This window comes from Aulostomus chinensis, chromosome 10, assembly GCF_037954235.1.
Source record: "Aulostomus chinensis isolate RoL2024-O1b breed Wild chromosome 10, RoL_Achi_v1.0, whole genome shotgun sequence".
NCBI classification, from domain to species: Eukaryota; Metazoa; Chordata; class Actinopteri; order Syngnathiformes; family Aulostomidae; genus Aulostomus; species Aulostomus chinensis.
Window position 1 is genome coordinate 20,905,018 of NC_141329.1, and position 23,130 is coordinate 20,928,147.

General features: G+C 41.2%; 1 protein-coding gene across 4 annotated transcripts in view; it reads right to left on the minus strand.

Moving 5' to 3' along the window:
- Positions 1-21,909, minus strand: part of ryr1b (ryanodine receptor 1b (skeletal)) — a 76,859-nt gene extending 54,950 nt beyond the window's left edge. For 3 of the 4 annotated variants that reach the window (XM_086216392.1, XM_086216394.1, XM_086216391.1), the window contains exons 1-4: positions 21,744-21,909; positions 18,497-18,570; positions 3,094-3,216; positions 2,895-2,996 (exon numbers count right to left, since the gene is read on the minus strand). In XM_086216392.1, the coding sequence (XP_086072518.1) occupies positions 2,895-2,996; positions 3,094-3,216; positions 18,497-18,570; positions 21,744-21,765 (321 nt within the window). In that variant the 5' untranslated portion in view covers positions 21,766-21,909. Of the gene's footprint in view, positions 1-619; positions 1,310-2,894; positions 2,997-3,093; positions 3,217-18,496; positions 18,571-21,743 lie in introns of those variants that run through there. The other variant, XM_086216393.1, reaches the window with a different exon arrangement.
- Between the last annotated feature and the right edge of the window lie 1,221 nt (positions 21,910-23,130).

Genomic DNA, 23,130 nt, shown 5'->3' on the forward strand with positions numbered 1-23,130 from the left:
TTCTTCAAGAAGGTCCAGAGGTCAGAAGAACTCATTATTTACAGCTGAAATGACTCTGTAAAAATGGCTCGATCACAACATTCACCCCCATCCCGTTCACCTTTCACCGGAACTATTATGTTCTGTTGAAATGTTGTTTTATTACTGAATCAACTGTTGCATGATGAGTGTAACATTTCAGCATTTTAACAATAAATTATACTGTAGCTCACTCAAGGCTAAAAACATACTGTATCTACTCTCAATTTATCATTGTAAGATTACAAAACATATAAAATGAACAAAAGGAAGAAAATAACGGTCAGTCTTCGATCAGAACACATAATTGAAAAGAATATTGAACTGTCAAGTTATAATCAAGCAGAATTCACTTACAGACACAACACTACAATGAACTGTCCAATGACAGATACTGTACACGCAAGAAATTGGGACCAACCACGACAAAAACCACAAAAATTAAAAGTAATACAGAAATGTGAAAATATTGTTAAAACTAATATTATGCAATATTAGTTATATATCAGGTAATAAGGATGATGTGAGTAACGCTAAAGAACTACACATCAAGTCACCACAAATCTTCCACATAAGCAAACACAACATTTAACCAGCCTACCTTTTCTCAACATTCAGCAAGTGTGCAACAAGAAAACACAATTACTACAGTAGTTAAAAATAGAAAAACAATTTATTCTAAGCAAAAAGTCGATAACATTACTCTTGTATGTAAGGTTAAACACCAACAATCCTTTGGGATGAGAAAGGGGCAGGTATGTCAAGTGGTATCACTGCACCTTTAACCCTGGTCCGCATTAGCGCTAACTCCATCAGGACAGGTGGTGGTGCATGTTTCCAAAGTGTGTGTGTGTGTGTGTGTGTGTGTGTGTGTGTGTGTGTGTGTGTGTCAGAAGAGGGACATACTCCAGCTCAGAGGTCTGGGAATTTCCAGTTTCCCATCTAGCTCTGGGGGGCATGCCATGCTATTCTCATCCTCCTACTAATCATTTGGAAGGCTTTACTCATTCACATCTTCCAAACCATGCCGTGATGATGGGACTACTAAACTTGCAAACAGCCATCTTTACAGCTAGCTAAACTTCTCCACATCCTTGCTCTTCCTCGATGTCTTTTTTTGCCTTTTCCCTAGTTTTTCTCCCCAAATGCACATTGCAAATTCACCCTACCAAGATGTCCTGGTCATTGCTCCACCCCCTCCGTTGCTCTGGGGAGCACCACAGACCACCCCAGTGCTTCCCCCTCTGTCACACGTGCAGTTTCTGGCAACATCTTTTCACCTGGCAGCAAAGAGTTTCAGGAGGATTATGCTATGACCCAAAGTTCTCCCCACCCTTGGATAAGTTCCCTGACCGACCACAGGAGGTGCTAGAGCAGCGACCAGGACACATACTTTACCTGAAATAATATCAACTACATAAACAAGGGCAAGGAAACACATTTTTATCCAAATTGTCTGTTTTTACAATGCTGCATCAACACGTTCTGTGAAAAAAGAGGAAGATTATTCAGCTTGACATGTTCATGAAATACAACGAACAACAAAAACAATGTGCCCAAGTATCATAAACAACATCAAGCAAGGCAAGATAATACAGTAGCGAGGTGGTAGGGATACTTCCGCATGAAATGCAAATGGCCGATGCACTGTGACCCCTTGCTAGACCCAGTGAAGGCAAGGCGCTGATTAATATGTGGTTATTCATAAAAACTACACAATTGGCTGCTGCACCCAACAGCTCAACATCAGCGTCCTGCAGGCACAGCAGATGTTAGATTTGGAGGTTACCAGTACAACTATCAGTTGGTAGAAGAATCTGAACAGACTCGTCAGTCTTGTCCATTATTAGCAGATATGAATGGTGATATGTGAATGACAGGGCACTTTTTAACTACTCTATATGACACCAGTGGGAAGCAGGACTGGAACAAGGACAGTTGCCACTTTGGTTGAGACACACGTGACAGGAAACAAATCTGTTAACAGACATACCCATTTGTCCAAATCGACTGCCTGCTTGGCAGAGAGCAAGAAGGGGAGGGGAGGGAAGGGAGGGGTCCAGATACCAAGTAAAAAATAAATAAATAAATGCCAAGAAATCCATCTGTGATGCTCACATAGATAAGTGGATTCAAAAGTTTACAGAATGGTGAGAGTGTGTAAAGCCCCAATCGTCAATCAGATCTGAGAGTTGCCAACACAGAAAAAAAACAAACAAAAAAAACACAAAACTGAAACCTGGAATCACACCTCTCTTTTACCACATGAAATTAACACTAGACAGGCAACGTGTTTTTATATTTTGACACTTACATGTTTGGTTACAATTATGAAATATACATCCAATACATGGAAAATACATTGTGTATATGAGCAACACATAAACAACATTTATATATATTGACATTATTACATTGCATTGTGGAGGTACACAGTGAAAAATTATCTTCTGGGAACACTAACATATTAGGTGATAGGTTACTTGCTCAAGACTTGCTGCAGACAAGCCTCTGGAAAAACATGATCTGCAAATAACTCCCAAATTGTCCTATTTACATATTATATCTTGTTGGGCTGCTCTAGTCAGAGATTTATGTAACACAAGAGTGCAGATTCCAACCCTCCGACCCAGGCAGGACTTCTATGATGCAGCAAAGTGTGTTAGATGTATTTCAAAAAGTTTTGAGTAAGTACTGCACAATTTTCGGTCTGCAAAGTGGAGCAATTTGAAATAGTTTGCAGGTGCCTTTGGAGCATAATTTGTGTGCTAGCAACTGTAAACTGGGAAAAACACCTCATATACTGGAACTGACCGGATACAGATATCTAAATGCTGTTGGCTTTCTTTTGTGTGAGTAATCAAACATGCACCTACCTCGGTCATCTCCACTGTGTTGGCCAGCATCTCCTGCAGAGCACGAACCGACAGGGACTGCTCCAGAATGAAGTTACATATTGCCAGGTCTGGGGGCACATTCTGCGAAAGACAGACAGCGACATAAAATGTCACTAATCCCCAGAGACCAAAGCTAGTTTGATTTGTCATTGCTGATTGAAGGTTATCAGCATCCTACCTGGGCATTAGACGTGGTCTCCAGGAAACAGAGGCGGTTCCCAAACCCCTCACAGGACAGGCAAAGCTTAATCTGCTGCTCCTTCAGGACGGAGGCAGTGCACTGCAGAACGACCTGGTCATCCTGCACCCAACACACAAGTAAGGGACACATTTATTCAATGACCCGTGTTTGCAGGATATTTCATGCTCCTGGTGCTAATTTGGGCCATCACAACACAGTTTTTCCCAGTCATCTGGTCATTGCTGCTGCTCGCCCCTGCACTGACTACTTTTTCACTCTTAAATATTTTTTTTGTTTTTGTTTTCTTTAAAGGCATCTTGAATAAAGGTTGGTATGACAATTGGAATATTGACGACAATACTGGCCGTTTAATGACAACATGCTTCATTAGTACAGGGCAGAAGAGGGAAACCTGCCTACAACACTTTAAAAAAAGCACCTATCATATGATTCCCAACTAAATATGTGGTGCTGATGTGCAACCAGGTGACTCTCCAACTTACAGAAAAATTCCCAACAAGTTTTATCATATAAAAAAAATACTTATAAATATCCTATTAATAAATATAAATAATTTGTATTGTTGTTGGCTGTTTGGATGATCATCCTTTGCTGTAATGTGTATTTCAATCTAATGCGTTTTCCCTTAATTCTAAATAAACATCAAACTTTAAACTTACTTCAGTGTTGTCCTTGATAAGGCCCAACTCAGAGTGACAGTTTATATCTGTGCATGGCTTTATACATCTTTTTAAAAGTTCAATCCTGGAATTAGAAAACTATTCTATTAACAAGAGAGACAAACATTTCAGGCTGCTGTCTCTGCATTAAAAAATTACTAACAATTTGTCATATAATCAGTCCAACTTGAAACGCTAACAAGCCAGTTAAGAAGCGGGCAAATAGTTTCTTTCACAAGCAGAATCCTAATAGACAGTAGTTCTTTTGCTCCTCGTCAATGGCTGGACCCCGCGGAGGTTGGTGTAAATACAGCTATAAACACCCCCTCCCCTGTGAAACCCACACCCAACACTCAGCATTCTCAGCTGTTCCTTTTGCTCAGTCATTATAAAAGTAGTCCCATCAACTTAACCTGACTTATATTCCTCTCACCCGGATCTGGACAGATACCTGACTTTTCTCACCTCTTGTCAAACAACTAATGAATAATTCTGTCTTCACATACTTGACCTGCTCACAATCTCCCCCTCGTGATTCTGCGCCATCGAATTGTCATGACACAGTGTTTGGATAATAGGCAGGCAAATTCAAGCCAGGGCGAGGACAGAACGGTTTGCATGTCTATGTCATTGACGCATAGTGGGAAAATGGCAAGTGACGCAGATCAATGACCTCATAACATCCCCTCCTCTCTTTTATACCCCAAGGCCTCAAGTGTTTCTTCATATGAAGAGTGTCCCCTCTTCTTTTGGCAAGGCTATCATCTATCTCTCCTCAGCCTAGAAATGTCTCCTCCGTCCTCTACTCTCTTTTTCAGCCTTCCACTCTAGAAAATGGAGCAACGTGCCCTTCCTTGTTCACTGCAGACATGAGCAGCACCACTCAATGTGCCAGTGTTACTAAAAGTGGACCGCATGAAGACCTCTCAATAATGTTAAATAAAAGTGGTGCAGTATTTGTCCCTCCTTGATGGGACTGAGCTTGTTAGTGTATTAAAGCACAGTACCTCACTACTCCAACACAAGAAGTCAGATGACAAACGCAGACATTACACACTCATTAGATACACAAAGGCAAACCTGATGTGGCCTGCAACTAATGATTGATTAATCGTTGATTCAATTTTCCTGCCAATTATTTTCATGATAAATCATTGAGGCTATAAAATGTCAAGAAACAATGCTCATGGCAACTTCCCAGACGTGTTCAAACAATCCAAAACTTGTTTTCTGTCACAAATGACAAAGAAAGGCAAATCTGTATATTTAGGACATTTTTGTTTGGAAAAAAGCTTGAAATGATGAATCTATGGTCAAAATAATCTATCCCTTGATTGCAGCTCCAAACTGATGCAACATAATACAAACGGTCTGCAAAATTAGTAGTAAAATTTTCACCGCAGGAAAAAAAAACATCTTTATTTTTACCTGTTTTGGTTAACAAGTTTGTGCTAAAGCTGCTCCGTCTACCTTTAAACTCTGGATGCTGTTAATCACTAAGCCTCAAAAATTTGAACGGTAGATTTTGACAGAAGCCACCATTGCACTCAGTTGGCCATCACTGGTGGTGAGGCCAGATCAGCATGGTTTTTTGAGTCATCCATAAAAACATATGCCATCTGAAATAAAATGACTTCTGAAGACATCAAATGACCTTCAGGAAGACTGAGAGCTCAAGGAGAATATTTTATATTGAATATATGTTCAATGTGTGTGTATATATTTTAGCGACCATGATGCTGTAAGCTGATTTATGAATGGTATTTTCACATAGTTGGTCCAGGCAAGTTCTCACCGAATGCATTTTTTTCTAACAGAAGGCTGAAGTCAAGAAATGTAACAGCTCCCTATAAAGCTGTGCAAGTTACCAACAGTACATAAACCGCTGTGTTCTGAACAGAGGTAACAGTTTTACTCCAGTAGATAGTAGTAACGCCATCCTCCACCATTTAGATGTCATTGATGCACTGTGTTTAGTGTCATAGTTCTCTGTGAGATCAATAATACAACCCGGTTTCCTTGGAACTAGGTTCATACAATCTAACAATCTTTAAAAAAAACAAAACTAAGATATTATAGCTGAGAAGCAACAATTTTATGGAAAATACAAAGAGGATTTTCACTTTCAGAACCTCATCGTTGAGCTCTGCGCTCCACTATGTTTGCTGTGTTAGATGTTTGGTGCTGAGCATGTCATGTACAGATTTTTATAGCTTTTACTCTGGAAATAGCTGATGCCCTGAACAACACAATGGGAGGAGGGAGAATGAATCAGAGTAGAAAGTTGCACGGCTGACAGCTGAACAATGAGCTGAAACTGGCTATGCAGTCGAGGGGGGCCACAAAGTTGGGCGATCATTCTTTGCAGATTCATCACAAAGGGATGCCCCGAGCATTACACATTATTGAATATATATTCATTGTGAAAATCAGTAGTCAACAATCCTGATAGTTGACAACTGAGACTAATAATAGAGCCCTGCCAAGTGAACCTGCAACTACGGATGGACGGATGTCCTTCTCTTCCAGCAGTCACACTATGTGGATCACTTCCAGTCTGACCCTGTGAAAATGTCACTTTGGAGACCACACAAACTCTGGAGCTTATTATTAACAAGAGGCAGCTTTCAGGATTTGAAGGTTACATCTGACACTATGTTGTAGCCAACTGCAAATCCCGATTATTTGTTAATCTCATTGCTTTTAATAGAGCCGAGTCAGGTATTGAGTGACAGTCAGGGTCTGCTGGGTTATCACCCATCTGACCCACTGAACTGGCACCTGAACACTAAAAGATTTGTAAATAAAACCCATTCAGTAGTGTAGGGTTACAGCCAAACCATGTTTGGACCTGAAGCATCTGTGTTATGTGGATGTTTGGGGTCAGAGGGGGAGGAAGGAACAATTAAGTCCGAACTGACAAGACAGTTACACAAACACATCGGAGTGTTTAAATATAGGGGCCTAATGCAGCATAGATTTTCAACCAGAGGGACAGATAAGCAGTCTGTAAGTAGACACCTTTGTATATTCTCTAGGGCCGTCTGATGATACGTATGCAGACAGGGGGTAACCAGGGTTCCCCAGACAAGCAGGCATACTGCCCGCCCTGCACAGGAGGCAAACAGATGAAAAATACTGAGGTATATCTGCACTCCCAATCTCCTCATGCTCTTCTAAACGAACTCCAAATACTTATATGGAGGATACGGTCAAGGTCGGACTTGAGACAAGTGGGACAATGGAGCTTTGGGCATACAATGACAGATTAGTTTAAGTTTGTGTGGTTGTCTGGTGCTGTGTGGGACATTTTCACGCTGTCTCAACTGATGCCATGATGGGAAATGAAGAGCAGTATCCAGCCAAGTGTTGATGTATTTATAACCGTATGTCTTTATCTCAGCAACCGTCGGTCCCATTGACGTCAAACTTAGCATATGCATTACTGGTGCTCTGACGAAGAGCAGCGTCGCGTTTGAGACTGGGGTCAAGGATCTAAGAGGTGACAACAAGATTAAGGACAGCTTTGACGCCGTCTGTGTGTATGTATGTGGCGATCAAAGCGGTCAAAGATCAAAGATGACAGAATTGTCTCCGCATTAACTGAGATGAGAGACAGAAAGACTGTCATCAGAGTTAAAGGTTGGGAGATTTTGTGATGTCACACAACCCTTGGCCCACTGCAAAAGATAAAGGGGTGGGGCATGGCCTCTTAAAAAAACAACACTGCAAGGGATTTGGGCATCAAAGGGTGATGTATGATATAAAGTATTCCCTTTGTTGTACTTGTAGCTTTTTCACAATCTAAATTAATTTTAAAAAGCTTAATTTCAGTCTTATTTCATTCTTTCTTTTTTGAATCACACACTAAACTCTGGATTGATAAAGTTCCCTCCACCTCAAACCTGTCCTGTATTCAAAACTATCCTCTCAAGCAAACATATCTGTTCTCTTTATGGCTCCTGGTTTCTGTCAGATGCCTTGATCAAGCAGTGCTGATGCAGGCTATCCCAAGACATTGATTATACTCCGGCAGACATAAAAAGAGTGAGGGACAGCACATTGTTCAGCATGTGGGTGGAAGAGGGGAGCAGTTCTGTAAGGCAGCAGGAAGAGTGATGATGAAATCCAGGCGGTGGGGGTTTCCCTTTGAAAATGGGGAGAGACCAGGCAGGTGCACCATCAGCAACCTCCATCAGACTGTACTTTAAAGAGCCCTGTGGCAAATGTACTTTGCTAAATTACGCACTCAAGCAAACGATTTCTCCTCAACGTTTCAAAATGTATGGGGAGGGGGGGGGGAGAATCTGACTTTTTTAGACGGCTTTTCTTTGCATAGCGCCTAGGGAAGAAAATTAGAGCCAAAAAAAAATAAAATAAATCAGATCAGAAGTTACCTGAGGACAATTTTGCAAAGAGCAGGTCTAGACTGTATTTGCTTTATCATTTACAGACACCAAAGCATTGCCCTGTATGCACAAGAACTTGGCAATGGCATCAAGGACAAACTCTCTTTTAATGGGAAGACGACTCAGGCAGAACCAGACCCCAAGTGTGCAGCCATCTGCCTCTGCATTTGGTATCTTAAGCTCTGCCACACAGCCCACCCACTACCATTCATTATGCTAAGCTAACTAGCAGGTCAGCAGGTCTTTGTTGGTCTCAGCTTCCAAACACACCACAGAGGAGAGCAGGCTGTGGCTGATAAGCATATTACTAAAAGTTGGCATGTCGCTTCATCTCGTGGCGGAAGGAAAACAGCATTATCGATGTACTTAGGTGGATTTTAATCTGAGCAAAATCAAGGTATCTGTAAAGGTAAACTGTGAATTATTTATTTCCTGTTCAGACAAAACAACTTCATCTACAATGAAAACGTAATCAAACAACAAAGGCTCTATGATGATGAAAACCGTACACTTCTGCTGCTGCATGCATGTCACTTCAGCCCTACCAGTGCCACAACTCACTTGTGCATGTTACGTGGTGTCTGACTGATAAGCTTAAGCACAGAATACACAAGCGTGACTGTGCTCCAGTGAATCATCGCTGATGAATCCTCAGTATATTTGCTGCTGTTATTTCTCTCTTTCTCTTTATCCCAACCCTTCTCTCATTTCACATTATTCTTCTCTATCGGCTCCCCTCTCAGTATTATTTCATCGCCATCCTTTTTTTTCTCTCCCTTCTCTCCATTACCTCTACCACTCTGCTTTGGGCCTCCCCCTCCACTCTACTACTATTTTAGGTGGCTGCACCTGCCGCTATCACATTGCCTCCTTTTGCTGACCAGCAGATACTTGGAGGGCTCACTTGGAGTGAGAGCCAACAGTTCCACTCTTGAAGCAGGGACAGTATTTAGCAAAGGAAACCTTGCTGATAAGACCTACGTGTGATCAGGAGCATGTAAATGTAATCAGCTTTTTTCAGACACAACAGTTAATCACTATAGTAAGTTAGTAAAGCAGGAAAATAATGAGGTGTTGAGGCTGAAACACACAGGTCTTTCTTTATGAGGCAGTTGAGGTGATTCATTCCAGTTTACTAGCTTAATACAAATGTTTATCCAATCAGCTGCTGTGTATTCAAATCCTTGAACATACAGAAAATACATTACTAAAACTATTGAAGCGATGTGGAATCATTCATCACCACGGCAGATAATCGTGTCAATAAAAACTAGACACCATTACTGATTGGATTATTCAGCAGAATATGAAGCAGAAATTCAAGAGTGTAGTTGAGTTAAAGTTAACTAGCCACCAGCATAGTAAAGGTATATAGCCTGGACAGATTAAACTGGGAAGGAGCGTCTGAAACATTAGGAGGGACTGCTGACTGATAGCGTTAACAAGCGGGTTTATCTGCTTTAAATAGGGTAACAGGGTTGCAAGCGCTCAGATGACTTAGAGAGAACTTTTATGAAAAATTCTGTGATTCAGGAAACAGCTTTCAAAGGGAAAATCTTCTTCCTCCCAATATAACACAGAGGACTTATTTTGATCCAAAATGTATTCTTTTTTTGTCTTTTTCGTCCTTTTTTGTTTGTACTTTGGGCCCTGGGCCTGGGGTGTGTGTGACAACACAAGAAGCAACTCTTTGAAACAATGGTGACATTTTTACTTAACTAATATACATGCAAAAGCAACCGGTGCTACATCATGGTCAGCAGAATTATGCATTTTGACTTATTGTACGATACATCAGTGTAGTATAAGGAGAGGAAACATTCAGCAGTAGCTTTAAGCTTCACCACCCAGAGGATGGACAAGGAAAATATTCAGGAAAAGAGTTGTGTATGATCTGGACAGGAGGCCGACGGACAGCTCACATACTGCAGGCTATATTCGAGGTGATAATTCACCATCAGCCGTCAATCATTCCAGTTTATCTGTCAGTCTATTTTTCTCTCAGCAGGATTATGCAAAAGCTACAAGGAAAAGTGTCATGAAAAAATGGTGAAAGGCTGTAGCATGGGCCGGGCAAGAACCCATTACATTTTGGTGCAGATCCATTTAATATAGCATGAATGGCTTTTTATTTCATTGGCGGGGGCGGAGGTCTGTGCTCTCTGCGTGCCAGGCTGTCAGCAGGATTACATTAAATCCAGTGGGCTGATTTCCATGAAACTTGAAGAAAATGTGAAGCGTGCGCAAGGGAAGAATCCAATAAATCTGAAGGTAAATCTATTGATTTTCATTCATTCCTCAGGAACTATGAGTCACTGCATAGGTATGTCCTTGTATTTTTCATTATTTTTTGACATCTAACAGGTAATGTTTTATAATTGCTTTTATAAATTTGATTCGTAAGCAAAGAAAGTATTAATAAAATGGATCGATAATGAAAGTAAGTGTTGCGGCTCTGCTGGAGTTCAGTCGCTCATTGTGGTTTGATAGCTTCAGCTCTCTCGGGCTCAGTAAAAACATTCTACAAACTATCAGACATCAAACATTTAACAGCCTCTGCTTTAGAAAATCAATAAGTCCGGCTGACAACAGCTAGACCAAGGAAAAAAACTCTTACAAATTATTTCAACTGTCTCCAATCCAAAATACATTCATCCAAAAATATCTGTTTACCTCAAGAGTATGTAAAGTCATTTTCTGACAAGCAGGCCTGTGTAAAATAGATGAGTAATCCAAAAATGTAATTGTGTGGGTTGATGAAGCGAGACAGACAGCAAGGACAAGCATTCCAATTGAAAATATAGTCTGGAATTTAAAATATTACTGTTATATAATATAATACAACAAACACCTCTAATCCACCTGAGCAAATCATTAAATGTGTGGCATGTGGACGGTTAAAACATTTCCAACCATTTCTAAAATAATATAATTAGCACATTTCCCAAGATAAGTTTTGCAGTATCCAAGTGCTTCAAGCCAAATAACCGCATGTAAAGCAATGTATTATTGACACGATTCACGCCAGCATTCTGGAACGTTCTGGCATCTTGGAACAAAGCACTGTCATTCAGAAAAGTAGGCAAAGTAAACATTGGGCATCTGGTCTTGATTACCAAAGCACTTTATGTTATACTTGCTTCTAAAAGGCTTCAGAGCTTCCAACTGATTTACATGTTTTAGCACATTTACTACAACTTACATCTGCTTAAAATCATTATAAACCATCTCCAGATCCATCAAGCTGTGAGGTGACTGCTAATCACAGAGCCTTATATTTTACACACACACACACACACACACACACACACACACACACACACACACACACACACACACACACACACACACACACACATACACACACACACACACACATTTATTTAGGTCATTTTTTGGGGATTTATTTGGGGGGGGCATGAGCCCTGCAAGGCCACAGGTTTGTGTTGCAGATTTTGGGTCACAGTTTCATCTCTGTCTTTTCACATGTACAGCTGAACCTTAGGTTGTGTACTGACCTGTTCAGTTTTCTGAGGTTCAATTTTGCATCTCTTGTACAAGCATAGACTTTCATCCCTCACCACCACTTGCCTAATTTAAAGCCAGGCTTTTGTCTTAATCAGCACATGCAATTAATTTTGAAGTCATGTCTGCATCATTAAAAGCGGCAGATCCACACAAAGCATCATTTTTTTTCCAAACTGTGAAACAAAGAGTTTCAATTCTGCAGAGACCTTCCCTCCCTCTCTCTTTCTGTCTCATGCCTGGGAGCAGACCACAAACGACCACCTGTTCATTGTGTAAACCAGTTACCAAGGCAGACAAATGAGCAGGTGTGTGTGTGTGTGTGTGTGTGTGTGTGTGTGTGTGTGTGTGTGTGTGTGTTGTCTCCCTGTAGATGTGTTCATCTCCTGGGCTCAGCACTTCTAAAGCCCAGCTTCGCTCACACCCTCCCCACCTCCCTCCTTCACCCCCATTTATGTTCATCTGCCACAGTCCCAAAAAATGTGCCGCTAATGTGGCAGTGACAGTGTGTGACTGATGTGTATATGTGTCTGTGTGTGCGTGACAACATTGATGAAGGGGGGGAGGGGGTCAAGAATAACTCTCAGTGCAAATAAACAACAGTGTAACCATATAATATGATCAGACAACAAACATCCCACTAGCTCAAGCTAGGAATTCCACAATTTCCACAAAGAAATGTAATTTGAATCAACAAAGAAATCAGGAACCGGGATTAAATTCACCTGCATTAGCTTATATGATGTGATGGTACACAGTCAGAACTGAACACTTGCTGGGTTGTAGAAGATGTTCGACGTATAGGACGAGAGGGAGTGGGTAGCTCGCCCAGGCTGCAAATAACAGTCCATATTCACAGCATCCATTAAGATATATCGTTGCAGGGTAAACACAGCTGTAATTAATGACATCAATAATGTCCATTCTATTTTGGGTGGTAAAAGTGGTATTGTGCGTGCTGCCTCACTGCAATGCCTGCGACACACTAAACAGAATGGGACCATCATGAATTTGATCAAATACACCTGTGTAATTGAGTAAGGTCTTTCAGACTAGAGTTAAAAATAACAACAGCAGAATGTTCAAGGTTCAAAATGCCCTTTAAGGTTTTTTTTATTTTCGCCCCCAGTCTCACTGCAGAAAGCTGCTCTGTCTGCCTCTGTGACCAGCTGTCACAGCTCGCTCTGGGCAGCCAACGTTCTTTACTGTTCCTGTTTAAATCGATCAGACAAAAAAACCAAAAAAACAATAACAACAACAAAAAAGAACATAGTAGCTGGACCATTCTTTTTTTTTTTGCAGCTGTAACCTACATTTGACCACTGTTGAACTATATTGCTAATACTTGTAGGACCTGGACCTGATATTGGACTTCAGTTGTTAAAGGTTATCAAGTCATAAAAAATGTTGTGTGTGCGGGCCACAAATGTCCAAACAGATAGATCGGTACAATAATAAACGAGATGTCTGTTCAGTTGACACACACTCTCTCACACACACTCTCTCTCTCTCTCTCTCTCACACACACACACACACACACACACACACCCACACACACACACACGACTCCCAGAGGATGCTGGCAAGTAGGACACCCACTCCTCTGGTTTCTCCCTTCAGAGTGTGCTTATAGTGGCACACTATAAAAAGAACCTGCTATTATAGACTAGAACTCGAATACCCCTTCAAACTCACTCGCCTGTGTGTGAATCACACTGTAAATGCGACATTGTGAAACAGTGACACAGCTTTTACCGTCGTCACCAGTAGATATACGACACCTTTGGGTGAACTCGTGTGATGTTTACGCCTTTTTCGCTAATGCACAGCAGTTCCAGCTTTTGACAGCGCATGTGGGTGCTGAAGTACTTGCAGAGTGCATGCAGCAGATGACACGGCTTGTCCCGCCAGCCAGAGTAGACTGCAGAAAACTACACTGCACTAACTCACTCACTCACTCACTCACTCACTCACTCACTCACTCACTCACTCAGCCTTGCATGAGTCAGAGTCCTCAGTTATATTACAATAACACAGAAAAACCCTGAAAAAGACTGGAGCGGCACTGCTGAGTAATCTGTGTGTGTTTTTTGTGATGTGAAATCAGTCAGCGAATATGTATTGAAGGTGTCCAATACGCATAATATTCTCCCCCATCTGTCGTCCTGAGCAGGATTCAGCATTTGAATGATCAAATGTCCTTGTGCTTTCTTCTGCTACGATCAAACAAACTCCCGAGGATAAAACTCTAAATGCGGTATAACAGCACTGCATTATTTCCACATTTACACACCCGCAGCTTTTCTTCTTAGATGGGGGTATCCCAGAAGGTAAGAAAAGAAAGCAAAGTGGCGAGAGAAAAGAAGAAAAATAAAGGGACTGAGTAGTTTAGCTCAACGATAAATGCATCAGCAGGAACACCAAAGGCAGCAACAATAGTAATAGTAGATGATGATAAAAACAATAAAAATAATTACAGTGCTCTCTTAATCAGTACACACTCAGAACTCACATGTGACCTCAATCACGCTGTAAGGGTTCAAACCCCCAAGGTGGATAAAAGCCAGCGACTCAGAACTGAAGAAGCCTCTCAGTTAAAACTTATTAGATTGTTGATCTCACTTTAAGTTAGAATATTTTCAATCAAAAAAGTAAATGTTCCTAATATGTTAGTTTAAACTACCGTCTGTTTAGATCAACCTGTAGATCAACTTTGGAGGGGAGTGCCACTGCATGTGCTGGTGGACTGAGAGGAGCTGCAGCAGGACCTGGAGCTCACAACTCCCATCCTGGGGGCAGTTAAATCCCTATATTGGAGACCAAGATTGTCTTGCGGGGCTCCATGGATAGAGGGGAGCCCCAGGCATGGTTCTGAACTGTGGGACCCTGCTGTAGTAAAACCACTGAGAGTCAGGACTAGAGGAATGACCTGAAACAACAGACACAGAGACGTGTGCAGGGGAAATGTCAACAGGTTCTCAGTGACATTCTCTGATAACGGATGTCTGTCACGTTTCTTACCATAGAAATTTGAACCTGAGGTAACAAACTCTTCAGAAAAATATTTGGAGACCTGCAAATTCCTGAACTGTCAGGAGAATGGATCTGTTCAGCAGCTACCAGCTTGATATTTATTCATGAGCAAACCTGTCCATGCAGGTAAACCTTGTAAAATGAAACCAGAAGCCACACCTCCTCCAAGGAGGCGAGTACATACACTGCATCATCAACATCTGCTAATACATTTTCTTCCAAATTGCTAAAAGTCAGTACTTCATCCACATCCTGGAGTTTAATACTTCTCTAATGCAATAAATGACATCAAACAACTTCAGATAAAATGTCCATCATTACTCTGAGAAAAGTCGTTTGGAACTCAGATCCAGAAGACCATACTAATTATTCCTGGAAGTCAAAATAGTCCCCTTTCAAGATTTTCAAGTAGACTCAAGAAATTCTATCAAAATTCATCTCTGATGTGTCCAAAAAACAAAACAAACCGAATGAATAAGAACCTGCTAATGGTGTACAACAGTCTTCAAAGACATGCAGTTCGATCCAGATCGCTTCCAAAAGTTACAAACACGTCAGTGGTCGCATTATCGTCATCACTCGTATATTCCTACAAAACCTGTTTATTTTATATGCAGCTTCCTCCTCGGTCTTAATGTCATACGAAGGCTAAACTTAGAATGCCAAAAAGCTTTCGTTTCACAAACCAGCTAACACGTTGTCGATGGTTATGTGAGAGCCCTTGCTAGCGCAACACAAGAGGAGCAGGTGTGATACTTTGATGGATCACAAGCACACTTCCTGTACATCTGCTTTTGACAACATTCTAATCGGGACAAGCTGTACGACATTATCTTTGAGCCTTCAAGTATTAGGTTTTGGAAAAAACAAAGGACGTTCTGGAACCATTTTGGGCACAATATACTGTAATTCTGCTCTGGGTCTTTGTATTTACTTCTCTGAGAGAGAAAATAGTACAAATCTAAACATCCGATGTGTGCTCACAGCTAACAAAAATTTCTGCTCTGCTAAACTAAACACTGTGTTGTTATAAAAATAGCTTTTTTTTTTCCATTCGAAGTGACAACAGTCTGCTGCTCCAGGTGAGGTCAGACGTCCTGGTTCCATCACACCTCCTCCAATATAACGTAGGGAAAAACCCCAGCAGAGAGAAACAGCTGACACAATGCTGTCTAATTAAGACACTGATTAACACTGACCATTTGGTGGATGCTTTAATCTGAAGAGCCTTACAGCATCACCAGCGCTTACATTTTTAGCCTTGTGTTCCCCACGAGTAGAAGCCCCCCCCCCACACACACACACACACACACACACACACGACCCCTGCAGTTATATACAAGATATTAATAATTCACATGCATCTGCATTGTTTTTCCTTTTGAAGTGTTGATATCTGCTAGTGTCATCCTCATGGAGCAAGTTACAAACCCACTGAAGGCATTTAGAGTGTCTAGGCTGGGGGGAGGGGGGTTTGTACAAGGAAGCTGGAGGGGGAGGGGGCCTCACAATTCATTTGCCAGTTTACGTAAGGAAGAAAAAAAAACATCAGTGTTTATGGTTTCGTAAGAGACGCAACAGCTGCTGTGTCATGTCATCTCGTGGAGATTGTGAGCCGACTTCACAAGCTTGACAGGAATCCTTCCATCAGTCTGGTTGTGGCGTTGTTGCACGCTGTTACTGGACTCTTTCGTATTTGGACTATTATTATTACAGGACTCACTCAAGTGCTTAGGGAGGTTAACACTTCAGCAACAATAACAGTAACACAGAACTCTCCCTTAACGGAAGTTTATGCCAACTGAGAATATTTTCCTAATGAACTGGGCGAGGACGGGCCTTATACGACAGTCAATGGATACAAGAGCCTTGAACTTATTTTCGACGGTGTCTGCTTGTCTGCCTGTTTGTTCGGCTGTTTGTCTTTTATGTCTGTTAGCAGGATTTTCAAAAAAATTATGCTGCCAAATGGGTCAAGGAGGAACCCGTCAAATTTTGGCGTAGATCTGTTTAGCGTAGCCAAAAATGCTATTTTCAAACACTGGGTTTGGCTGAGTTTGTCTTGGCTGAGGTATGCATTGTAGTTGTTTTAGCGCTTTCGATGAAATTCCATCACACTACTCGGTAACAATAAATATCACAAGAAATTTTACTGTAAGACGAACACTAAATAATCGTACTTCTCCAACTCGTATCTGTCAAGAAAGCAGTCAACATTGTGTTGAACATGAATTTCCAGGTCACAAAAAAAAAAATTCTCAATACACTGGTATGGATGTGGATTTATGGTATTATCAAAATGAATTTCAACAATGTCGCCTGGGAGTGCATGGACACACTGGGCCTCATCATGACATTCTTCTGCTCTATAAGATCGTTGTTTTGAACCCTCAAAGTAAATTGGAGGTTTAAAACAGTACTGCAATGTGAAAGAACTCATTTTTGCTTATAGCAGCATTTCTTGAATGAGGGTCTCAACAGTTTCATGGCCACCTTTTGTGGAACATGGTAGGTTTGATGAAAAATTGATTTTTTTTTTTTTTTTAATTTAATCCCTGCGTTTCAAATTTTGGCTTAAATTCAATATGTCTGGGTTTTGAACTGCAGCTTGAAGAAACCTTAACATTTGATCACCAGAGTTTTTCACTGAATGACACAGGTGTTTTTGCCTTTTGTTAGATGTATAAATAAATAAATATCTACTCTACAGACCGAATGATTAATTCCTTAATCAATAAAAGGTCATTCATGCACATAAAACGTGAGAACTGCTGGTCATAGCAAGATTAGAGTCGAAATGTCAAGAAATAAAAAGGTTCTTGATAGGATTTGTATCCGCGCAAGGGGACCACACGCTCCCTCAAGTACACTGCTGAAAAGAAACTCTTAATTTTCCATGTTTTGTTTCATTGGGAAATAAAATCAGCAGATTAACAGAGAGTTAACATTCCTTAGCTGGAGTCCTACTCAAGCGCACCAAATGGTTAAAACTTCACGCTACGCGCTACTCTCTCTCTTTTCAGCTTTGGCAACACAATTTCCCAACTCAGCTCTTTAAGGTCTTTTTTAGGGGGGTCTTCCCCCTCTGTTGAGGGGAAATCTCTACACTGTGTGGTGAAGACATGCAGCCTTTGGCCAGCTGTCCTCTGCAGGCTCTGGGTAGCTTGTTGCGCTGCCTCCTCACCCCACACTGACAGGCTCTACTTTCCTCAGATATAAATAGATAACGATGCTAACAGATGCACCAGCTCCTGTCTATCTATCTAGGCTGGCGCACACGTATGCAAATGCACGGTGTCAGAACATTCTGAAAATAGTATATGAAAAAAGGTGAGGTGAGACAATGATCAGATAAATTAAAATATGACTGTGTAGTGTGGGTAAATAATCTGAGATTTCTGGTCTCATGTGAGTTTTTAAAAAAAAACTGAGTTTAAGAGTCTATTAAGAGGGACGTGACACATTCAGGGTGGCGCTAAAATAGTCAACTATATGCAGAAGCAGAACTTGGCTCTGCAACTACAGATTTGACTTAAATATCCTTTGCCAGGAAAGCAAATTTATAGAGAAGAAACTTGAACCAGAGCATTGATGGAGACAGATCATGAGTGAATTTTATGCCAAGAGCTAAATCACCTCGAATATAGAGTGTGCGCTTGTCTTAAGTGGAAAACTAACTGAGATCCTCCCATCTTCTTATCCAGCAGCCAGTGCAGGTTAGCTCTCCAGGAAAAAAAAGTAAGTCAGACTCACCGTTCGCAGGAACTGAATCTCCTCCTCTCCCTCTCCACCTTCTGCCATCCTTTGCCGAGGGTTATTCTCAGCTCCTCCAGAGAAAAGAGAAAATCCTTTAGTTTTCTCTCTTCAGGATCTGGATTTTTTTAATCTCCTCTGCTACGTCCTTTCCTCTCTCTCTCCCTCTCCACCTCTCCTTCCTTGATGATGCACCTCTCCCTCTCTCTCTCTCTCTCTCTCTCTCTCTCTCTTGCTCTCAGTGCTAGTGTGTGGGTGTGCTGGAGGACAGCGTGAGTCCTGTGACTCTCACGGTGTTGTGAGAGAGAGTGACGGGAGGCGCACCCCTGCTCCTCTCCTCTCTCATCTTGCATCCTCCAACCCGACTGCAGATGGGGGAGGGAGGGGAGGGATGGATGAGGGAGGGAGGAGCAGACACCTTGTTATACATTTGCACCGCTCCCATCCAACCACGCCACCATGTTTGTAGAAGTGGGACACTCCTTCACATCGGCTGGCCCTATCTGACACACACACACCTCCCTCCCCTTCTTCCACATGTCTGAGGCTATAAAAGGATTGGGGGGGTGAGGACTCCGGAGCCTTTGGGGAGTGTGCAGTAAGAGCACACACCTCTTAACTCCTCAAAGTGAAGAAGTCAGCTCCTCTGAAGCACCACTTCAGTCTCCATGGGCCTAATAAAGGATTATCTTCTCTTAATCAGGTGCCCAAATATTTTCTGCTCAGAGGAACTACTACATTTTTTTTGCACAAATACTGCAGGAACTAAGAATGATTGCTGTTCTCAGAACTACTTTTCGTGTTCGCTCCTTTTTCGGAGTACCAAAGGTCTCATCTGATCAAATCTGATATCGCTGGAGCTGCAAAATTAATTGAATCAGAATCATAAAATGCCCCACTGCCATTTTCAAATAGCAGGAAGGTGCAGTATTCGTTAAAGGGTAGTCGTGCTAAATGTGACAGATTCGATGTGACTCTCAGTGTGAGCAGCAGGCTCCTCCAGATCTTCTATTAATCTCTACAACACAGCAGGTATATATATTTGCAGAATAAAATCAAAATGTGACATTTAGGGCTTCAACTAACTGTTATTTTCATCACTGATTAATGTCATTGATTATTTTCCCAATTAATCAGTATTTCCAAAAGTAAAACTTCTGTTTAATACTTAAGAAACCAGACAATATTCTCAGAGTTGGAATTTTCTAATTTTGATTCTCTGTGGACGGAAGCCGCAAATATAAAGCCTGCAGCCGGGTTTGTCACCTGCCCTGGGGTGGAGCACAACAATCATTTCACAGTGTTTCAACACCCTACAAGTACAAACATTTGTAAATGGTATAATCCGTGTTCTTCCTCAATCGGTCTGGTAACTTCAAAACTGCCTTTACTGTCGGATCAAAGCAGAGCTTCAACTACAGCGTGGTGCATCCAATGAAGAGGACTCTACTGATTCTTTCTGACAGTTGAATCAATAACAGGATGAGACACTCCGCAGACGTTATGTCAGACGTTTATTTGGGTCATTGCACTTTCTCACTTTCCCAGAAAAATTCTGATTTTATGCCTTACTGTTTAAGTACGAAAGGTCTTGTATGTGTGATTAAAAATAGGAATGAATTAGCGGTCACCTTAGCTTTTAAGATCCTCAGTATTTTAGTGTAGGAATATGAATGTAAACAAGATACATCACAATGTAGTCGAGCCTCTGTCGATGACCCCGTGCGTCTTTGACTGGGCACAAACCCAAAAGTGTCCTCCGCATGAGACAATAAGAAATGATCCATCAGATTGTTCTTGTGTAAAAATGTTAAACGTCATCAATTTTTTCCTTCCTTTCCTCCTTTTTTGGAACACTGATACATCAACAGAGAATATTTAAATGAATAAACTGTTTCGATCATTTATTAATTATTTCAAATGCCGCTTTCATTTTAACGGACCACCAAATTTATCGACTGAAAAGAAAAATGGAATTGCAAGTAGGGCTGTGCCGTATCGTATCATATCATATCATATCATATCAGATCATATCAGATCAGATCATATCAGATCATATCCATGATATATCATTAAAGCCTTTTTTCATCATTACTTTTTTGTCTTTGAGTAAGGTGATGAATCCCTCAAGTACTGGTACAGTTGGGTAACAAACTTTGATAACTTGCACAAAATTGCTTCAATCATCTAAGTACCAAAATACACCTTCAACACTAAATTTCATTGCCTGAAGAGTAAATTTACAAAGTTGCAAACCGTCTTTTTGTCTTGTTGATCTGCTGTGAGTTGAGACTGAGCATCGCGTTCAGAGGGTTAAGATATCACAATGATGGTGACGATCCAGGTGCTGCTCAATACTGCCGCCACAGCTCGCCCCAGACCACGGACACGTCATAACCTTTCATGATCCATTTTTAATAATCAAATGGAATGTATTTATGTGTACCTTCACTTAATAATAAGCGCTGTGCGGTTTACTGCTGCTTTTGAGTGTATGAGAATGCCAGAGGAAGCAGAAAACAGAAGAAACAGATTGTTTTAACATAATGTTTTAAATAATTTGGATTTTGTTAACATGGGTTGTTTTGTTTTTTTTTAGATAAAGAAGATACATATCGATCAGTAACCACTGTCAAACTGATGATAAACATGCAAGTATCATTGATTGAGTGTCAAGTTCTTTAAATCAACTTCATTTCTGTCGATGATGAAAGTCAGATTGACTTTTACGGATTGAAGTGCTTGCATTGATCTCAAGACTGGGGCCAAATTCTCAATTTTCATACATTGTTTCACTCAATTTCATTAAATAACTTGGTCCCTTAATTGTATATTTTTGAACAAATTACATTTTGTGGCCAATAATGAATTGAAGGAATGAATGAGGGAACAAGTTCTGTTTTGTGGCCTTAACATAACTAATTTAGGAAAAAGCTATGTCTTCTGGCCTAAAAAAAAAAAAAAATTCTCTTTGCCCACAAAAAAACACCTTCTCCATGGCCACTACAGGCTCCATAGTCTTCTCTGCTTTCTGCACAGTATAAATGATCTTTTTGTCAGAATTCATAATGTCACCCCCAAAATATCATCTCCCAAAATCAGGAGCTTGCATGTCTGCAGCAGTCTGTTTTACCCTGCAGGTGGATCTGCATAAAGACCAGTGGCACACCCTCCTGGTCAGAGATGCACGGGACAGATAAGGCAAGGGAGTCTGAGCGGATAAAAGCCAGACACACATCATCATTACCTCCTCCGTATCCATCCGACATCCTTCAGCATGACGTCCCTGTCGCCCATCTCCCACTGCAGCAGCAGCTGGCAGCGGAAGAAGCTGTGTTGAGACGCTGCTTCCCGCGACTAAAACCCTCGTACAACCGGTTTGGTGGTGGTGTGTTTACGGAGAGGAGAAGGAGATGATACGGCACTGAAGCAAAACTAACATGAATGCTGGGAAAATGAGTCCTGATTCAGAGGTGACCTGCTGTTGCGTTTTTCTTTTTTCTTTTTGCTAACTCATGAATCTGCTCTGGTGCAGTTGGAGTACCTCTCCTGAGGGTGGCACCGTTGTATATACTGAGATTTTAATCCGGCAGACTGCTCTCTAAAAGGATTTCACATTTGAAAACCATTCCTTGGTGAATAGCAGTTGATAAATTAAGCCTCAGATGATGATTAATGTTTGTTGGCGACACATCGCTAAAACAAAAGGGAGATTGATAATAGCATCAATAGAGATGAAGGACAAGTATCTCAGTGCATTTGTCACTTTTAATCTAAACTGCATCACAAAAGAAGGGATTAACATTTCAATTTGTGCCTTCATACGCTTCACCTTCCGTTCTCACCAGAAATTACAAAATAAAAGCATGAAAACAAAAACTTCCTTTATTATTGAGACATATCTCAATAAATGATAGCTAAATTATCACTGTGTGTTGGTGTATTACAAAGTGTTGAATAAATATGAAAAAAGAAAGGAATTTGCTTCTATGTGTTCACTGTATGTCACTGGATCTTAATTTGTTCCTTGTCCATAGCATTATAGATTATAATACAGCATTATAACAATTTCCATGTATCCTGTTCCTTCAATGCATTTTTAATGTTTTGGACTTTGCATGCATGGACTGTAGGGGCACCGCTATTGAATGCCATATCACCCACTCTCTCTGCCAGCCAGTCAGCTTCCTGCAGCAAAGAAGCCACCTCTGCAAACTTGGGCTCATTAATGTCCCCTGTCTAGTTGCCCCTTCCTCCTGGTGTGTTAAAACAAGGATGCCTTTCAGCCCCCCACCCATCCAGCTGCACTGCTACATTCACAAGCACAAACACTACCTCCCTGTGTAATCGCTGAGAAATGACAGAGGAAGGAGGGTGGTGGAAAAGGAAGAAATCAGGATGATACATTTGAGGGGTCCCTGGGAGGTTGAATCTTGATGGGGGTTAGGTTTTTAGGGGTTGATTCATTTGCTCAGGTCAGGTGATGTCCCTGAAAACTACATCAAAAAGTGTACTTGAGGTGTGGCCTGTATTTTTGTCAGTGTTATAAAGCTTGTATGTGGCTTCCTGGAGAAGACTGACAGATGATTACCGATCTCTCTCTCTGCAACTCTTACTTCCTATATTAGTGCTGC